This window comes from Myotis daubentonii, chromosome 12, assembly GCF_963259705.1.
Source record: "Myotis daubentonii chromosome 12, mMyoDau2.1, whole genome shotgun sequence".
Taxonomy (NCBI): Eukaryota; Metazoa; Chordata; class Mammalia; order Chiroptera; family Vespertilionidae; genus Myotis; species Myotis daubentonii.
The window spans coordinates 65,087,892-65,106,445 of record NC_081851.1 but is presented as its reverse complement, the minus strand read 5'-3'; the positions used below and the strand labels follow the sequence as shown (position 1 = coordinate 65,106,445).

At 43.5% G+C, this 18,554-nt stretch overlaps 1 protein-coding gene across 2 annotated transcripts in view; it reads right to left on the bottom strand.

Moving 5' to 3' along the window:
* The window catches only part of NLRC4 (NLR family CARD domain containing 4), a 35,507-nt gene that overhangs the window by 7,398 nt on the left and 9,555 nt on the right, over nt 1-18,554 (bottom strand). For both annotated transcript variants that reach the window (XM_059660190.1, XM_059660191.1), the window contains exons 3-8: nt 16,885-17,145; nt 14,146-16,140; nt 9,894-9,986; nt 7,581-7,751; nt 3,592-3,684; nt 2,928-3,095 (exon numbers count right to left, since the gene is read on the bottom strand). In XM_059660190.1, the coding sequence (XP_059516173.1) occupies nt 2,928-3,095; nt 3,592-3,684; nt 7,581-7,751; nt 9,894-9,986; nt 14,146-16,140; nt 16,885-17,145 (2,781 nt within the window). The remainder of the gene's footprint in view (nt 1-2,927; nt 3,096-3,591; nt 3,685-7,580; nt 7,752-9,893; nt 9,987-14,145; nt 16,141-16,884; nt 17,146-18,554) is intronic.

The window sequence follows — 18,554 nt, the reverse complement described above, 5'->3', positions numbered from 1 at the left end:
AGGGTTGCAGGCTCGGTCCCCAGCAGGGGGTGTGCAGGAGGCAGCCAATCAATGATTCTCTCTCATCATTGATGTTTCTGTCTCTCCTTCTCCCTTCCTCTCTGAAATCAATAAAATATATATCTATTTTTTAAAAGTGGAAGTGCCAACATTAAATTTAATTAACCTGCCATTCGGAGCTATCATGTAATCCTGCCTTTCACAATTACCACAAGCACTCAGGAAGTCTGCTAGATCCATAATTATGCTGGAGTCTCCCGTTATGCTTATTTCTCTCATTTACATAAGGAGGCAATAAGGCACTAGGCAATTAAAATCACATGGCGATTACCACCTAGCTCAGTGTTTTTGTGTTTGTTTTTTCACCTAGCTCAGTTTTTATTTCATTAAACACACCATGTCCCTCTCTGGTCTCACAGGCCAGGCTCAGAAGTAGGCAGATTAGGCAGCTATCTACTTAAAGATTTGGAAGATGCTAAAACGTCTCTACCTAAAAATTCCTCTGTCACATGTAATGCGAATTCTACACACTCTCCAATGGCCTCTTTGAAAAGATACATCCTTTCCAAAGCACTTAAGGCAGCGGTTCTCAACCTGTGGGTCGTGACCCCTTTGGCGGTCGAACGAACCTTTCACAGGGGTCGCCTAAGACCATCCTGCAGATCAGATATTTACATTACGATTCATAACAGTAGCAACATTACAGTTATGAAGTAGCAACGAAAATAATTTTATGGTTGGGTCACAACATGAGGAACTGTATTTATAGGGCCAGAAGGTTGAGAACTACTGATTAAGGTATGAGGTTACCTGAGAGGGGTTATTTATTAGCTAGCTAATTAGTTTGTCATGGAAGCCACCTGCCTCCAATATCACCCAGAACAGAGGAGGGGCCTGAAGAATGACACCCAGGATGATCTGATTTGATGAGTTAAGGGAGTAGATAGAGCAGATGGAAGTGGAGTTAGGAATTAAGGGAAGGTGCTAAGAAAGTTGACTTGGGGTGCCAGGTGGGGGAGAAGGAATAAAGGAAAGGAAAATCCATAACTTGAAGCAACTTTAGGGAAGGCAAAACCCTTGGGCAGCCTAGGGACTTAGAGACACACACATCTCTAAGAGAGAAGGTTTTAAAGAGAGGAGCAGGTGGGGAGTTAGTGTTTAATGTGTACGGAGTTTTAGTCGGAAAAAATGAAAAGGATGGTGATGGTGGTTTTAAAAAGAGGAGCAGGTGGGGAGTTAGTGTTTAATGTGTACAGAGTTTTAGTCGGAAAAGATGAAAAAGATGGTGTGAATGTATTTAATGCCACAGAATTGTACACTGAAAATATGTGCACTGCAGATAGATGCTAGCTAGACCATCTCTGAGGGAAATGGAGAAGGCAGGCAAGGCTGTTTTCACTAATCCTTTGCCTTAGATCAGTGGTTCTCAATCTTCCTAATGCTGCGACCCTTTAATACAGTTCCTCATGTTGTGGTGACCCCAACCATAAAATTATTTTCGTTGCTACTTCATAACTAATTTTGCTACTGTTATGAATCATAATGTAAATATCTGATATGCAGGATGTATTTTCATTGTGACAAATTGAACATAATTAAAGCATAGTGATTAATCACAAAAACAATATGTAATTATATATGTGTTTTCCGATGGTCTTAGGCGACCCCTGTGAAAGGGTCGTTCACCCCCCAAAGGGATCGCGACCCACAGGTTGAGAACTGCTGCCTTAGATGGATGGTACAGTGGCCTTCAAGGTGGATCCAATGATCCTCACCGCCTAGAACTCACTCCCATGTATTATCTCCTTCCGCACTGGCTAGGGCTAACCTGCTAATAATAGGATGCAGCAGGAATGACCTTCCAAGACTAGGCCATAAAAAGCATTGCAGCTTCCAACTGGTTCTCTCTTGGGTCTCTTGCTCTGGGGGAAGTGAGCTACCATGTGGGGAGCCTTTGGAGAAGTCCAGGGGTGGGACACAGGCCTCCAGTTGACAGCCAGCACTCACCCACCAACCAGGTGGGGAGCCAGCCACCCAGGAAGCAGATCCTCCAGCAGCCCAGCCCACATCTGGACGGCCACTTCATGACAGCCTAAACCAGAGCCACCCAGCTGAGCCTCTCCCAAGCTCCTGACTCACAGGAACTGTGAAGTAAGGTCTATAGTTGTTTTAAGCCACCACGTTTTGGGGTGGTCTGTTCCACAGAACTTGATAACTAATCCAGGTAGCATGAGGATCCTTCATCAGCTGCCTGAGGCTGGTGTTGTCCAGTCATTCCTATATCTCCATTTGATTCTGGGATTATATCACAGCTACTTACAGATATTCTGTGACACCAGTTAAAGCGGCACTTACCTTTATATGTTTTGAATACGCAGCAGGTGACTTAAAAACTTTGGCCAAGATTGGAGTGGCATTGCTGAATTTCAGACAGTTAAGGGTAGGGAGAGCTGTTTCTACATAATACACCTTGTCAAATAATGTAAATACTGTAGTTAAAATGCTTAAAAACCTGAAAGCAGGTCAGTGTTTTAAATCATGTTATTTCTTTAAATATATTTGTACAAAAAAAAAGGGGAGGCCGGGCTGGTGTGGTTCAGTGGTTGAACATTGGTCCATGAGCCAGGAGGTCACATTTTGATTCCCAGTCAGGCACATGCCTGGGTTGTGGGCTCGATCCCCCAGTAGGGGGCGTGCAGGAAGCAGCCAATTAATGATTCTCTCTCTTTGATGGTTCTATCTCCCCTCTCTCTAAAATCAATAAAAAAATATTTTTAAAAAGGGGAGGAGGCAAGTAAATTTAAAAGGCATGAAAGAAAGGAAGAGAGGGAGGGGAGGGGGAGGACAAGAGGGGGAAGGAAAGAAGAAAGAGTCAGTTTAAGAACTTCGTTAGGACCAAGTTCTCCTGGCTCTGTGTGTGTACCCACCTAGAATTCCAATCTCTGCATCGGTGAGCCTCCAGTTCTTCAGCCCAAGTTTGACGAGTTGTGGGGCCCCCTCCAGTTGCTCCAGCAGCCTGGTCAGACTGACTCGCACATCAGTGCACCAGGGCAGCATCAGCACAGTGAGCTGTTCCAACACGTGCAGCCTGTCAACTTGAGGAACCAGAGACAGTTCAGGAACTGGATCCATCTCAAAACTGATGAAGGGCGAAGTGATAAAGGAGAAGGAGTGATCTTTCTCTCTGCAGCCTACTCAATGTGCAGTGAGAATCAACTCGCTTTTTGGTTAGTATTTTATGGAAAGTGTTCGAGAATATATAAACACTATGCAGGACAAATTCATTCCCTCCTGTCTTATTCCGAAGTAAATCTCAGACAGTAAGTATCAGGTTTTTTAAAAAAACAATCACAATGTCTTGATCACATCTTAAAAATCGTATTATTAACTCCTTGAGCCAATTTGTCTTAAGCATCCCCTACTCTCAGGCACTGGCTCTATAGAAGGAGGCAGGCAGGTGGGAGCCGCAGGTGCAGTGAGCATGTGAAAACTGGTGACTCAAAAGCCTGGCCTGTGTTCCTTACGGGCAATTTAAAAAAGGGCTACTGACTTCCTTAAGGTGCATCTTTAAGGCAAAATGGTCATTCTTACTCAGTTCACGGAGAGCTTCATTTCCATCCTCTTCCAGGTGATTCTCAGATAAATCAAGAATGCTCAGTTTGGCCAAATTGTGAAGATTCTGAGCTGGAAAAAAAATTTTTTTTAATCCAAAAGAAAAAGACTCTCAGGGAACTATATATGCATTTAAAAATATCCTTATAAGAATTCTGAGCCCTTGTCTTCTTTGTTGAGAGTATACGAATCTTTATTAGATTTGATTAGCTATTCTCAAAAGTATCTGGCTACTCCCATGACTGCGACCAAATGGACAGATATTTCCTGGTCCTAAGTTCTGACTAATAAACTTCAGCCTAAAGGCAAATGGTCATTAATACTCAGTAAAGCCTAAAGCAGCATGGACTAGAGTTGTTGTGTCACTATAGGAAAGTCACTCCGTTTCTCTACGCCCCCGTGACTTCATCGTGAGAATGGGGAAGAGGAACTAGAGGAAATGGGAGGTTGCTTCCAATTCTTAAATTCTCTTCTCATGCAGGAGAGATGAAGGAACGAAAACCAATGAGATGGGCTGTTCTTTGTGTACCTCAGTTTAGATTATTTTGTTATAGCTGTGATGCTAATAATAAAAATTTTAATAAGAACATTAGTCACAAAATGCCACCGCTCCAGCTAAGAGCTGCTTAGTTATTTTCTTCACTACAGATACAGGTACTTGCCCCCTTTCCAAAGTTCAGTTATGCCACTTCGCTAACTGAAAGAAATCCAAAGAGGATTTTCGCCTTGCTTTTACCAAAAAAAAAAAAAAAAAATGGGCGAAAAGCAAAAATAGCATTAAATGTTTGTTTTGCAGAGAGCCTTATAGAGGCATCCAGAGTGGCGCAGCCAAGCTCCTTCCTGGGAACTACACTCCGCATTTCAGCATCAAGCCGCCAGAGCTTTGGGCTGTGTCTGTGAGCATCTGTGTTTTATCCTGATTTATTGTGCACCTGTTAGCAAGTGTGTCCTAAGGTATAAGAAAAGCCTAAGAGAAGTCATTTTGGAGTCTGGGAATGCTCGAAAATGTTCCATAAAGATGAATGGTAATTGCTTATTTGCTTAATGCCCTATTAGCTTATTGAAGGTTTCATAGGGCCCAGCCAGTGTTGCTCAGTGGCTGAGCATCAACCCATGAACCAGGAGGTCATGGTTTGATTCCAGGTCAGACACATGCCTGGGTTGCGGGCTTGATCCCCAATGGGGGGTGTGCAGGAGGCAGTCAATCAATGATTCTCATCATTGATGTTTCTTTTTTTTTAATTTTTCTTTTTAATATGTTTTTATTTATTTCAAAGAGACATGGAGAGGGAAGAGAGATAGAAACATCAGTAATGAGAGAGGATCGTTGATTGGCTGCCTCCTGCATGCCCCCTGCTGGGGATCAAGCCCACAACCCGGGCATGTGCCCTTGACCGGAATCAAACCTGGACCCTTCAGTCCACAGGCTGGCACTCTATCCACTGAGCCAACTGACTAGGCCTAATTTTTAAAATTAAACATTTTAAGAACATAGAAGAAATATAACATGTTGCAATATGTTTAAGAACATATTGCATATAACATGTTATATTATAAAATAATAAAACACTAATAATAACTGACAGTGTCATCATTGATGTTTCTATCTCTCTCCCTCTCCCTTCCTCTCTGAAATCAATAAAATATATATTTTTTAAAGTTATAAACAATTTATTTTTAAAAAAAGGTTTCTTAGGAATGCCCTACTTTCTGATAGTGAGGATACCTGTATTTATCATGGTTGCTTCATCTAGTTGAAGTTTTTCCTATCAAGACTGATTAGAAAAATCTTTAAAAAATGAGCCGTTTTACATGAATTATACTCTTGTTACAATACTAGCTATTATCTTTTTAAATCAATCCTATGAATCCTTTTCTTAGAGTAAAATATGTTCTGAAGTCTGGTGCTTTAGAAAGCCCACGGGCTCCACCTGCAAAGGGGCCAGTCGCTGTTGTTAGCTCCAAGCCGGCCCCTCCCAGCGGCAGGCGGGGGAGGGAGTGTGCGCCTCATTCTCCTGTTCCCAGCGCTTCTAGCCTTTTCCAGTCACGGGTTTCTCTAGTTTTTGGTTCATATTAGCGTGTAAGTGATCTCAGTAATTCCTACAGACGCCACCAGTCCTTTTCCTTCTTCTGTGTTTGTTTTTGTGTGTGCTTTTCTTTTCCCCATCAGTTTTATATATATACTAGGGGCCCGGTGCACGAAATTCGTGCACTGGGTGTGTGTGTGTGGGGGGGAGTGTCCCTCAGCCTAGCCTGCCCCCTCTCACATACTGCGAAGCCCTCAGGCGTTGACCCCCATCACCCTCCAATCGCAGGATCGGCCCCTTGCCCAGGCCTGACACCTCTGGCCTAGGCATCCGGCCCGGGCAGCGGGGACCTGCAGTGGCAGTGGGGGGTGCCGCAATCGCGCGGGCTCCGCCCCTGCCCCTGCAGGAAGCCTCTGGCTGAGGCGTCCGGCCCGGGCAGCGGGGACCCGCAGCTGCAGCGGCCCCGCGATCGTGGGCTTCGCTTTAGGCCCAGGCAAGGGACCCCTAGCTCCTGGGACTGCCAGCTTCGACTGTGCCCAGCTTACATCGCTGGCTCCACCCCTACTTCCTGCTATCACTGGCCAGGGCGGAAAAGGCACCTGATTCTCTGATCATGGCTGGGGGGCAGGGCAAAGGCGGCCCCAGGGCCGCCTTTGCCCTGCCCCCCAGCTCTTAGCTCCCCCCTGGGTTTCCGATCACTGTCAGTGGCAGGGGGCTTCTTCCTGCTTTCCCTTTCGCCTCCCTGCATTGTGCCTACATATGCAAATTAACCGCCATCTTGTTGGCAGTTAACTGCCAATCTTAGTTGGCAGTTAATTTGCATATAGCCCTGATTAGCCAATGAAAAGGGTATCGTCGTACGCCAATTACCATTTTTCTCTTTTATTAGTATATATATTTTTAAATATATTTTATTGATTTTCCACAGAGAGGAAGGGAGAGAGATAGAGAGCTAGAAACATCGATGAGAGAGACATCGATCAGCTGCCTCCTGCACATCTCCCACTGGGGATGTGCCCGCAACCCAGGTACATGCCCTTGACCGGAATCAAACCCGGGACCCCCCAGTCCGCAGGCCGACGCTCCATCCACCAAGCCAAACCGGTTCGGCAGTTTTATATATTTTTAAAATATATTTATTGATATTTTACAGAGAGGAAGGGAGAGGGATAGAGAGTTAGAAACATCGATGAGAGAGAAACATCCATCAGCTGCCTCCTGCACACCTCCTACTGGGGATGTGCCCGCAACCAAGGTACATGCCCTTGATCGGAATCGAACCTGGGACCCTTCAGTCCGCAGGCCAACGCTCTATCCACCGAGCCAAACCAGCTTGGGCTTATATTGTTTGTTTGTTTTAAAAAAGGTTATACTATTTTCCCCCAAAATCTAAATTTAAGAAACACCATAGTTTAACATAATCCAGTTTATCCACTAATATGCAAAGGTTTTTTTCATACTTAGTATGCACACTCTTTGGGAACTCAAATACTCAATGCCTATATTAATGCACGTTAACTCTATCTTAACAGGGCAATGGGGAAGGATTAGAAGGCCTGACCGCATTTAAGGTAATCCCTCTCTCTGCTTCTCAACCATTTATTTATTCATCCATCCAAATACTTATTAAGCAGTTATTATATAACAGGACATATGCCAAGCATCAAGCACCTACTTCTTAATTTCTTCCTCTTCACCTTCTCTTAAAATTATAACATCTTCAATTAGTTTGAAGTTCTCTATTCTCCATCTATAATCCATTTTTATTCTAACTGTGGAGAAAATCATTAAAAACAGACTAGATATTACCCAGATGTCTTCATTATCTTTTCCAGTTTCTCTGAAAATTAAATTGCAGCTTGAGAGACTTAGCGTGCATGAATTACTGTGGAAGCACCACATCTTCTCACACTGTTCTCAGTCAGTGCAGGCAACAGTTACCTAGGGTTTTCACAGCCGTTCCGGTCAGGCAGCAGGAGACTAATTGGATTTCTTCAAGGTCACAGGGTTTGGCTGACAAAGACTTTGCTATATAATCCATTCCCTCCCCAATGTCAGACAAGTGGGTCAAACGAAGTAAACACATATTCTTCAGGTTTGTCAGACCTTCAGCTGTAAATAGATGGAAAGGAAATGCGTTAGGATACCAAGTTAATTTGATTTCACCATAGATGAATGGCTGAAAAGAAGGCAATGAACAATTGCCCTTGCCATGCTCTTCCTGTAAAAAGCCAAAGAGAGCAGATTTTCTTTCAAATCTCACTTTCCAGTCTCCTGGGCCATACAATCTCTTTTGTGGAGGTCATTGTCTTGGTAGCATGAGAAAACCTATAGTAAATGTGCAGTATTTTTATTTTTTATTTTAAATGTGCAGTATTTTAATGGGTATCCATGTATGGGTATCCAAGTATACCACAACTTTTTTCATAGAAATAGGTTTTCTGAGTGAGCACTGTCTCTTTAAACCCTTCAAAAATCTTGGAAGGGGTGGAGGCTGAATTCCAAAGGGCAGCATGGGGACTTGAGTTCCTTGGGGTGCTTCTATGGTAACTGTTCACGGGGCCCTGCTAGGACTGCGTGATTTGGGGCCTTCCTGGTGCTCCACAACGAAGACCACATCCAATGCAGCATGTTAACCGGGAGAAAGATTGATCTCCTATCAGTAGTACAAGTGAAAACGTTCTAAAATGTCCCTGGATTGATTAGGCATACCTTTGTGTCATTAAAATAGTGCTTTATCTTGATGGTATTCTAACCTAGAGGAAAGACGTGTACTGTTTTAATAACTACCTTGCAGAGCTTTGGGAAGGTGGCGGATAAGGTATGTAATGTATTTAGTGTGGTGCCTGGCACAAAGAAGGTGAATATTAATTGTTGTCTTGGGAGTACACGTAGCTCAGAGGTTGTGAGCATGAGATTTGCAGTCAGTTTGGTTCCTGGATCCTGTACTTAATAATTGTGTGAGTGTAAGCAAGTTATTCAACCTTTTAGCTATGGTTTTAGGGATAATTATACCTATGTACTAGGACTATTGTGAGGAGTCAATGAGAAGTATGTCAAAGTGCCTGGTGTGCCTACTGTCTAACCGATTGCACAGTAACTCTTCGATGAATAGTACATTTAGACTCGTTTATTCACGTCCAGACTCTGATTCCTTAACAGTAGAATCAGATTGTCTCAGGTAGGTGTTTTTGCACCCTTTCTACCAATTGGTGAGAACTTGGGCAAGTCAGTAAACTGTTCTAGGTTCCAGTGGCAGTAAAATAGGAAAGTTAGCCCCATCAGTGTGACTCAGTGGTTGAGCATCCACCCATGAACCAGGAGGTCACAGTTTGATTCCCAGTCAGGGCACGTGCCTGGGTTGCAGGCATGGTCTCCAGGAGTGGGGGTGTGCCGGAGGCAGCTGATCAATTACTCTCTCTCATCACTGATGTTACTCTCTCTCTCTCTCCCTCTCCCTTCCTCTCTCTGAAATCAATAATAACATTTAAAATTTTAAAAAAATTACACTAGATGTTCTCAGGCTCCTTCAACCTCTGATAGTCTGTGTAACTCACAGGCATGCAGTAAATGTTCACTGAACACCGAATTAATTTGATTATTCTTATGGAAGCTATATCATGAAAAAAAGTCAGTCATGTTTTAATTATAGGGTTGTCTTTAGGCAAGCAGAATGAAAAAGAAAAGGCTGAGGAGCCTTTAACTGAGGTCTCAAATGTGGGGGGAAGAGCCAATAAAAGAAAAAAATGACACCCCCCCCCAAAGCTGTTGAAAAACAGCTTCAACAGGAAACCTCCCTGTCCTAGAAGGCAGATCATGTGTCCTGCTTGTGTTTTTCCTTCATCCACATTCATTGTTGTGTTCCATTCTACTTTTTAAGTTTTATTTAATTATAAAACCACTGTATAATCTTTTTAATATTGTTTATTTGCTTTAAATACAAATATAGCCAATGATTTCTGAAGCTTTGCTTAGTTTTAAAACCACAGCTTAAACATTTACATTGTTTCTATGCTTTAAATGCAAGCAAAGTCAATCAACCAGGAAGATAAAACATACCATGGCTTCTGTTCTCCAAAGGGTTACCATCTAGTGCTATACAATTTACATAAAATGGTGCTATAGGGGTGGAGAAAAATGTCTCGGAAAACCGATGCAGTCACAAATGCATACAGGCATCCTTGCCTTGTGTAGACTGAATTAACTGTTGTTATTCTCAAACTTATATTAATAAAAAAAGAGAAAAACTCTAACCTAGTTTTATAGCATCTTCCTCATTCATCTTAATGTTATCCAACGTAAGCTTCATAAGATTCTTCAAATTACCCAAGCTGTCAGTCAGACCACCTGCCAAAAGAAAATGGACTTTGTTCAGCTGTCATTTATTAATTTCTATTACCAATGAAAAGATTTTCGTTGTTACCGTAGGCAAGAAATGCTCATGAAATTGACACAAAGTGTATGGTTTTTGGTCAAAAATGGGCATCATCTTTAGCTAAAAGCATGTTCTCCAAATATAATGCACCTGGACTGGGAAACAATAACTTAAACTTACTATTTGAGAAAGTAGAGAAAGAAGACCAAAATAAACCCTATGCAAGTAGAAGGGAGAAACTAATAAAGATCAAGGCAGAAATAAATAAAAATTGAAAACAGATAAACAGTAGGAAAAATCAGTGAAAATGTATTTGAAATGATCAATAAAATTGAGCAATTTCTGGCAAGACTGACAGGAAAAGAAGAAAAGCAAATCACCAATATCAGAAATAAAAGAGAAGATGTCACTACAAAGACTGCAGATGGTAAAAGGATAGAGAATAATATAAATAAATCTACACACATGAATTTGACAACACAGGTAAAATTGCCCCATTTCTTGAAAAGCACAAACGACTAAAACTCACCCAACACGACATCGGTAACCTGAATAGCCCTATAAATCTATTAATATAGTTTAAATTTTTCTAAAAAGAGAAATCTGCAGGCCAAGATAATTTAACTTGCAAATTTTACCAAACATTCAAAGAAGAAATAAACCAATTCTATAAATCACTTCCAGAAAATGGAAGTAGAGGGAACAATTCCCAACATATTTTATGAAGCTCCACTGACTAATATGAAAACCAGATGAGGAAAATAAAACAAAAGAAATTTTCAGACCAATATCACTCATGAGAATAGAAGCAAAAATCTTCAATAAAACGGACTTCATACAGAGAATGCAGAGCTATTTCAACATTTGGAAAACAATCCATGTAATTCACTGTAACAGTCTAAAGAAGAACGATCATATAAATTGATGCAGAAAAAATATTTGACACAATCCAACATCCATTCATGATAAAAATTCTCAGCAACCTAGGAATAGAAGGAAATGTCCTCAACCTGATAAAAGCCGTCTACAGAAAACACTACAATTGACATCGGGCTTAACGGTGGAAGTCCGAACGCTTTCACCCTGAGATCAGGACCACGGCAGGGTGTTCCCTCTCAATTCTCATGTGCAGTATCGCACTGCAAGTCACAATCAGTGTAATCAGGCAAGACAATTAAATAAAAGGAATACACATTTTAAAGAAGGAACAAAACTGTTCTTCTTTTGGAGGTAACATGATTGTTTGATAAAAAATTTCAAGGAATCTACCAAAACAAGAAAACAAACAAAGAAACCTCCTAGAACTTATAAAAGAGTTTAGCAAAGATATAGACTACAAGGTCAACACACAAAAATCAATCTTACTTCCATATAGTAGCAATAAATAACCGGTAACCAAATTATTTTTAAAATACCACTTACAATAACTCCAAGCGAATGAAAAAGTTAAGTACCGGTATGAAACATATACAGGATCAACATGATGAAAACTACAAAATGATGCTAGCCCTAGCCAGTTTGGCTCAGTGAATAGAGCATCGGCCTGAGGACTGAAAGATCCCGGGTTCCATTTTGGTCAAGGGCACATGCCCAGGTTGTGGGCTCGATCCCCAGTACAGGGCATGCAGGAGGCAGCCAGTCAATGATTCTCTCTCATCATTGCTGTTCCTATCTCTCTCTCCCTCTCCCTTCTTCTCTGAAATCAATAAAAATATTAAAACAAAACAAAATGATGCTAAAAGAAATCAAAGAAAATATCAATAAATGGGAAGAGAAACCATGCAAATAGATTGAAAGATTCAACATAATATAAATGTCAGTTCTCCCTAACTTGGTCTATAAATTTAATGTAATTTCAACCAAGATCCCAGGAGGAGTTTTTGGTGATATAATCAATGTAAGTCTAAATTTACATGGAAAGGCAAAGGAACTAGTACATGAAAAAGACTTTTGAGAAAGAAGAATAAAGTTGAATAACACCAGGACATGACACCAAAAGCATGATTCACAAAAGAAGAAAGACTGCAACAAAATTTAAGACTTTTGTTCTATGAAAAACACTGTTAAGAGAATGAACAGACTAGCTATTCAGGAATAAAAAGGCGTGAGCTAGGAAGATTCTGAAAAGACTTAGTGGGCAAAAGTAAAAACCAACTTGGGTATAAACAACAGTGAAGTGACTTTAGCCATAAGAAAGAATAAGCACTGATCACAAACTCAACTGGCAAAAGCGGGGAAGAATGTCAAAAGGGTCCAGGGAGCCCTAACCGGTTTGGCTCAGTGGATAGAGCATCGGCCTGCGGACTGAAGGGTCCCAGGTTCAATTCCAGTCAAGGGCATGCACCTTGGTTGCAGGCACATCCCCAGTAGGGAGTGTGCAGGAGGCAGCTGATCGATGTTTCTCTCTCATCGATGTTTCTAACTCTCTATCCCTCTCCCTTCCTCTCTCTAAAAAATCAATAAAAATATATATATATTTTAAAAAAGTGCCAGGGAAGTAGAATAGGTGGATTCTGTGCCCAACTGGAGATTTTGTGTCTTGTCCGAAGAGCACAGAGCAGATAATAGGCTCTAAAAAATTGTTACCAAATGAGGACATGGGCCCTCAGTTGTCAAATCCAACAATTTTTTTATATATCTTATTGGAAGGGAGAGAGCTAGAGAGTTAGAAACATCAATGAGAGAGAAACATCGATCAGCTGCCTCCTGCACATCTCCCACTGGGGATGTGCCCACAACCAAGGTACATGCCCTTGACCGGAATCGAACCCGGGACCCTTCAGTCCGCAGGCTGACACTCTATCCACTGAGCCAAACCGGCTTCAGCAAATCCAACAATTTTTAAGAGAAATGAAAGACCTGTATTTTCACATGATAGCTCCCGATTTCAAAATGCTGGCAACTCCTTTAGAAAGAAGAGTCATGGCTGGTGGATGAGGAGGAGAAGGAGACTTTTCACTCTAGATTGTTTTATCATTTGGACCGTGTGAATATATTAGTCAAAAACTGGATTTTAAAAATTAAGAACAAAATATGAAAAAGAACATTCTAAACACTGTGCAGGCCAGTCCAGCCCATAGGCGATCAGTGTGCATGATCGTTACAAAGGAGTAGCCATGAAGAGGAGAGAGTGAGCCTCCTGACACAGAAGGGAGTCTAATAACCTCTGGGTGATGCTCTTATAGAAGGCACTCCTGCATCGAGTAGGAGGTTGCAAAAATTAGTTGTGCAAAGATTCTAGATTCTTAAATCATAGCAAATCTCTGCAGGTGACAAGTGAGGCGGAGCACAATGGGCCATCACTTGTGAATGAAAACTAATCTTTGATGACAGTCAAGTAGGGCAAGGCCCCTGCCACAGCTTCACACCAGGCAGCAGCCCTGCTCCTGGCCATAGGGCGGATCTGCACAGCGAGGCCAGACACTCATCTTCAGGGTTACTTGGAATTTGGGGGAAACTCTCCTTTGCCCCAAAAGATTGCCCCTGCATGTGTGTGTCTGGAGTCTGAAATTCATGGTAAACAAAACCTGTTCCCCAAATCTTTTTTCAAAATGAACAATACTCGGAGTGGGGATGGGGCTGGGTTTGTTGTGCAATTTCCTAGATAAGAATCTAGTGACACAATTAGCCACTGGCGCCTGCGGGTGATTAGTTTACAGGCTGGATTTCCTCCCAGACTTGCTGGGGGGAGGGGAGCCCATGGCAGGGAAGCAGTGGATGCTGGGTGGAGATGGAGATGCTGAGAAGGGGGAGGGGTCACTCAAGCCAAGCTTACCCTCTGTACATGGGGGGAGAGGGAGAGCAGGGAAGTAGGTTTACAGTTGTGAGTACATGAAACACAGAGTACACACACACACACACATGCAGACACACACTTTGCTATATAAACTATGTGGCCATTCAATCCAACTACTAGTATAGAGCTTCAGCCCTGGAAATCCTCCCTCGGACCTCCCAACCTGACAGCCTTCCTTCCACACAGACCCTCCTCCAGTCCTCCCTCCTCCTCTCCAAGTCCTGGTGCCTGGGAGAAGATAGTAGAAAATGTAAAGCAAAACAATATGCTGCCTAATATTCCCATGGTACTTAGCCAGGTTCCGTTACGGCTTCAACTGCTGAGGTTGACAATACCTGGCAGCCGTTGAGTCTGTAGGTTGTGAATACTCAAGGTTTTCAGGTTTGCCACGGATGTGATGTGCTGCTCGTCCTCTACGGTGAGGGGACTGGCTTCCACCACGAGGGAATGAATGTGCTTACAGGTGCTGAGGACCAAACTGAGGCTTCCAGCCACACCAGCACACCTCTTAATGGACAGCCGGAGGCTTGTAGCAGAGCTGAATATCTTCCCCAGATATTTGATATCTTGCTTATTCAACTTGCTGAAATCCCGGAGTGTGACCTCCAGAGTCTTGAACTCCTGCTTCCAGTTGAAGAACAAAGACACAGCCCTGCTGGGAATGTAGGTTCCAGAGGACTCTTCCTTGTGGGTCTTGCTCGTGCCCTCGGTGGGCTTGTCCCACGAAACTGTGGCTCCCCCGTAGAAGTCCAGTTTGATGAAGTCCAGAGCACTTGCACAATTAGGCAAGTGCTCAAAGAAGTCAAATAAGTAATCAGGGATGTTCTCTGAGTTGATATATAAGCTTTTACCACGAAAGAAAGCTTCAAATTCTTCACTCAGGTCTGCCTTGGATATACTCTCATGAAATAAATTGATGCCACACTCTGTAAAGGAACTGGTGTTTATGGCTTTCAGAATTTCTTGCACAGTAGTGCTTTTCACATTTTGCATAGATTCCTGCCTCCAGAGAGGCCTCTTGGTGATGGAGAAGCTGGGGAGGCTGCCATGTTGACACACGGCTGCCAGGTGTTTCAGGACAGTCCTGGTGGCTTCGGTAGACGATCCGCACGTGTACAGGAGCAGGTTGCTGTACTTGGATGTAATATCTGAAATGGAAACCATTTTCTGCAGATGACCGTTCCCCTTGGTCACCTCCTCTGGTTCCCGAGATGCCAATAAACTGCTGAGTCGGCGGCCTGCTATGTACTCCTGGAATGACTGATGGAAGAATTTATACTTTGGCTTGAACCGCTGAGCCGTGTATTTGCAGAGGAGGCCAGTTGTCAGGAGGACATCCTCGTTCACACTGCACACGTCCTTTGGTTCGAAATCAAACCTGTGGTTGAACACGCCCTCCAGAGCCAGGTCTCCGCAGTGGTCCAGGCTCCGAGTGAGGTCACTAGCAGCCACCCCTTTATGCCTGTGCTTGTTTTTCTGTATCAGCAGGTCATAGAAGGTACAGAACAGCGTTGTTTGTGTGTGGGAGTGGAACTCACTCTCCCCCATCTGGATGGCACAAGTGATGACCACAAAGAGTGGGGTCCTCATCAGATTCCGCAGGCACCTGGACTTCTGAATTTGCAGCACCAAGCTCTCGGCATGCTCCCTGATCAGCACTTCCCGGATGAGAGCCTGTGCACTGTCCTCCGTCATATCCCCCACCTCGGCGGTCAGGGCCCCGACCTGCCTGATGTGCTTCAGGCTCTCGGTGGTGGTGGTGACCATGACCATGTTCTTGAAGCGGTGGTTTTCCTTTATCAGGGCTTCGATTTCCGGGCAGTGCTGGGCCTTGAACTCGTTGTAGCCATCCAGGAGGAAAAGGACCCTCTGCCGGAGCTTCAGCAGCATGGCCATGAAAGTCTGCTTTCTGATCGCGTCGGGTACATCCAGGAGTTGGTCACACAAGGTTTCAAAGAGTCCACTGTGGGCCCGGCTCAGACGGAGGAAGAAGACTAATTTGAACTTGGCCAGGGCCCTGCACTTTCCCGAGGCCCAGAGCATGGCGATTCGCTGTAGCAGGGTGGTCTTCCCTTTGCCTGATTCCCCTTCGATGATGCAGGGGCTCTGAAGAGTGTCCAGCAGGCCACTCAAGGTCAGCTGGTCCAGACGGTGATGGCGCTGGTCCTTCCTCCAGAGAACGGGTTCCGTGAAGGTGCTTTTCAAATTAAAGATAATGTCAATATCTTCACCCAGGGGATAGAAGTTCAGAAAATATGGGGAATGGTATAAATTTTTTAAATCTTGAGCCAAATCATCTAAGTCTCCATCTGACATCTGATGAAAAAGGCCTATTGGAGAAGAGGTGAAATTAAAGAGGACCCAGTTCTGTGTCTCCCCGAAGCCCAGAGTTCAGGAGAATGGAGGGGGAAGAAGACTGAGGATCTTCTACTGATGGTTTTAATTCCCTTCCCCAGTTCTCAGCTGGCACAAGGGCTTCCAAATATTTATTCCTGCTTTTCCCTGTCACCGTTTACCCTTCCTCCCCTCTTGACTTCTGTTTCCGCCTTCCCACCACCAACTCTTGTAGCAGCTGACTGGAAATGGGAGGAGTCTGTGTTTGGGTTAAGAAAAGTGCCTGAGAACAGTGGGAAGATGGCTGATCAGGCCTTAACCTTGATTAAAATTTGTCGTGAAGTAATTTACCAGTTTAATGAAATAAAAACTAAATTGATATTTCACGAAAAGCAGGATCATGCTTCTTTAGTTAGTCAGGCTTTCTTTACCACGGTGCTTGGATCATGGGCTGGTGGAAACCACTACCGCATGGACTTCTTAGGTGCCTCCATGGTCCACTTTGGTTTTGAAGTGAGGCTATTCTAAATCAGCTATTCCCTGAGCCTGGAGTCACCTATTGGCTTCACCGTCAAGCGATCTATGGGAGTTTTTTCTGAGAGTGCCTGAGCTTTTCCCCACCATGGACACCACCCAGTGATATGAAGAGGGAGGAGAGCACAGGTTCTGTCATGGGATCATGGGTCTTCACCGTGGTTTAGTCTATTTGTGGAACAGATACAAGGCAATCTGATACTTACTTTGTCCATTCAAGTCCTGAAACAGAGGATAGTCCCACTTTTCAAGGGATTTAAGAAAGAGGTTACAGGCTTCGGAACCTTTCTTCAAAATCATGTGAATGATCCCTCTGGCAGCGTCCTGCTCAACCTTCTCGCAGCAGACGATGTTTACTTCTTCAAAATTCAGGACATTCCACACAAAGAGCTCGTCCACAACTTGCTTTATAACAGTCATTCCCATTCTTTGAATGAGGGCTTGACTGTTCTCCTTAATGAAATTCACTGAGGAGACGGGGAAATATATACGTTTTTATTCACTTGTATAAAATATGAATGCAATGTTGCCAGAGCATTAGGGTCATGATTTTTTTCTCCTTTAGTCCCATCTTGAGTTATGGAGATGACAAATGCTTGAATTCCAGGCCCTGAAGAAACGCCCTGCAAAGCTCCTTATCCCTAACCCCTTGGTGAGCAAGATGGTGTCTCTTTGGTAATAAAGTGCCAGGAGCCGGTCCATCCTTGCTGTTTCAAGGGACCTGGCATATATGGCATACTGTTCTTAATATGTTTGCTCACCTTCTTGGCACTATGTGTTTTAACCAAGGTCACCTCTCTGAGAAAGGTTGTTTCCCCAGGTAGGGATTTTCCCCTGAAGTTAGGGAGGGAATAAAACCCCTTAACTAAGTGCCAGGCGGGCAATTAATCACTTTAACTATGAACAATCATGCTTAAGCTACATAATCTTTACTCCCTGGAATGGAGATAAGAAACGCCCTAACCTTTGGAATAGAGATTGATAGGATTGGAATCAACTGGTATAAATACAGATGTAACAAGACAACAAGACACAGAACCTAGACACAGAACCTACACAGAACCTAGAAACAGAAGAACCTCGCTAGAGACAGAACATGGCAAAAGATCCTGGACAGAAACTGGCCACAGAACCTAGAGACAGAACCTAGCGAGGGAACCTGGCTACAGAACTTGGTTGGAGAACCTAGCCAGAACCTGGCTGAAGAACCTGGCTACAGAATCTGGTGACTGAACCTGGCTGGAGAACCTGGAGAACCTGGCTGGAGAACCTAGCAAGAGAACATGGACACAGAACCTGGCTGGAGATCCTAACCAGAACTTGGCTAGAGATCCTGGCTAGGCTGCTGATCAACTGAACACTGTCTCAGTGTCATTCCTTCTTCACCGACTCTGTCCACACCTTTGGGGACCCCTGGACCTGCTGGGGTTGAACCCCAGCAATAAAGTAAGATGAACAGTTTTATTCCCCAGTATAAAATGGTCCCCAGTAAAATCACAGTGGGCATTAGAGGAAGGAGACTGGCTTAGGTCTGCCACTTGCTACTCTCTGTGGAACCTTGCCAAGTTGCTAAACCTCTCTGAGCCTGTTTCAGTGCTGTGCTGCTAAATGTTGAACACCCTGGCTCTCTGGGGGTAAAGGCCCTAATCGGTAGCATTTACCAATCTCCACGTTATAAATATTCCCACCATGGTCAATTTCAAGATAATAATGTATATTAACTGAGTAACAAACGTCATGAAAATTCAGCAACAAGGTCTCACAAAACAGTAAGAACCAGCTCCAGTACACCACTAGTTCCTTATCTGTACAATGGTGCTGAGAACAGTGTTTAGCTTATGAAGGTGTTATGAAAATTCATGTATAGTATCTTATA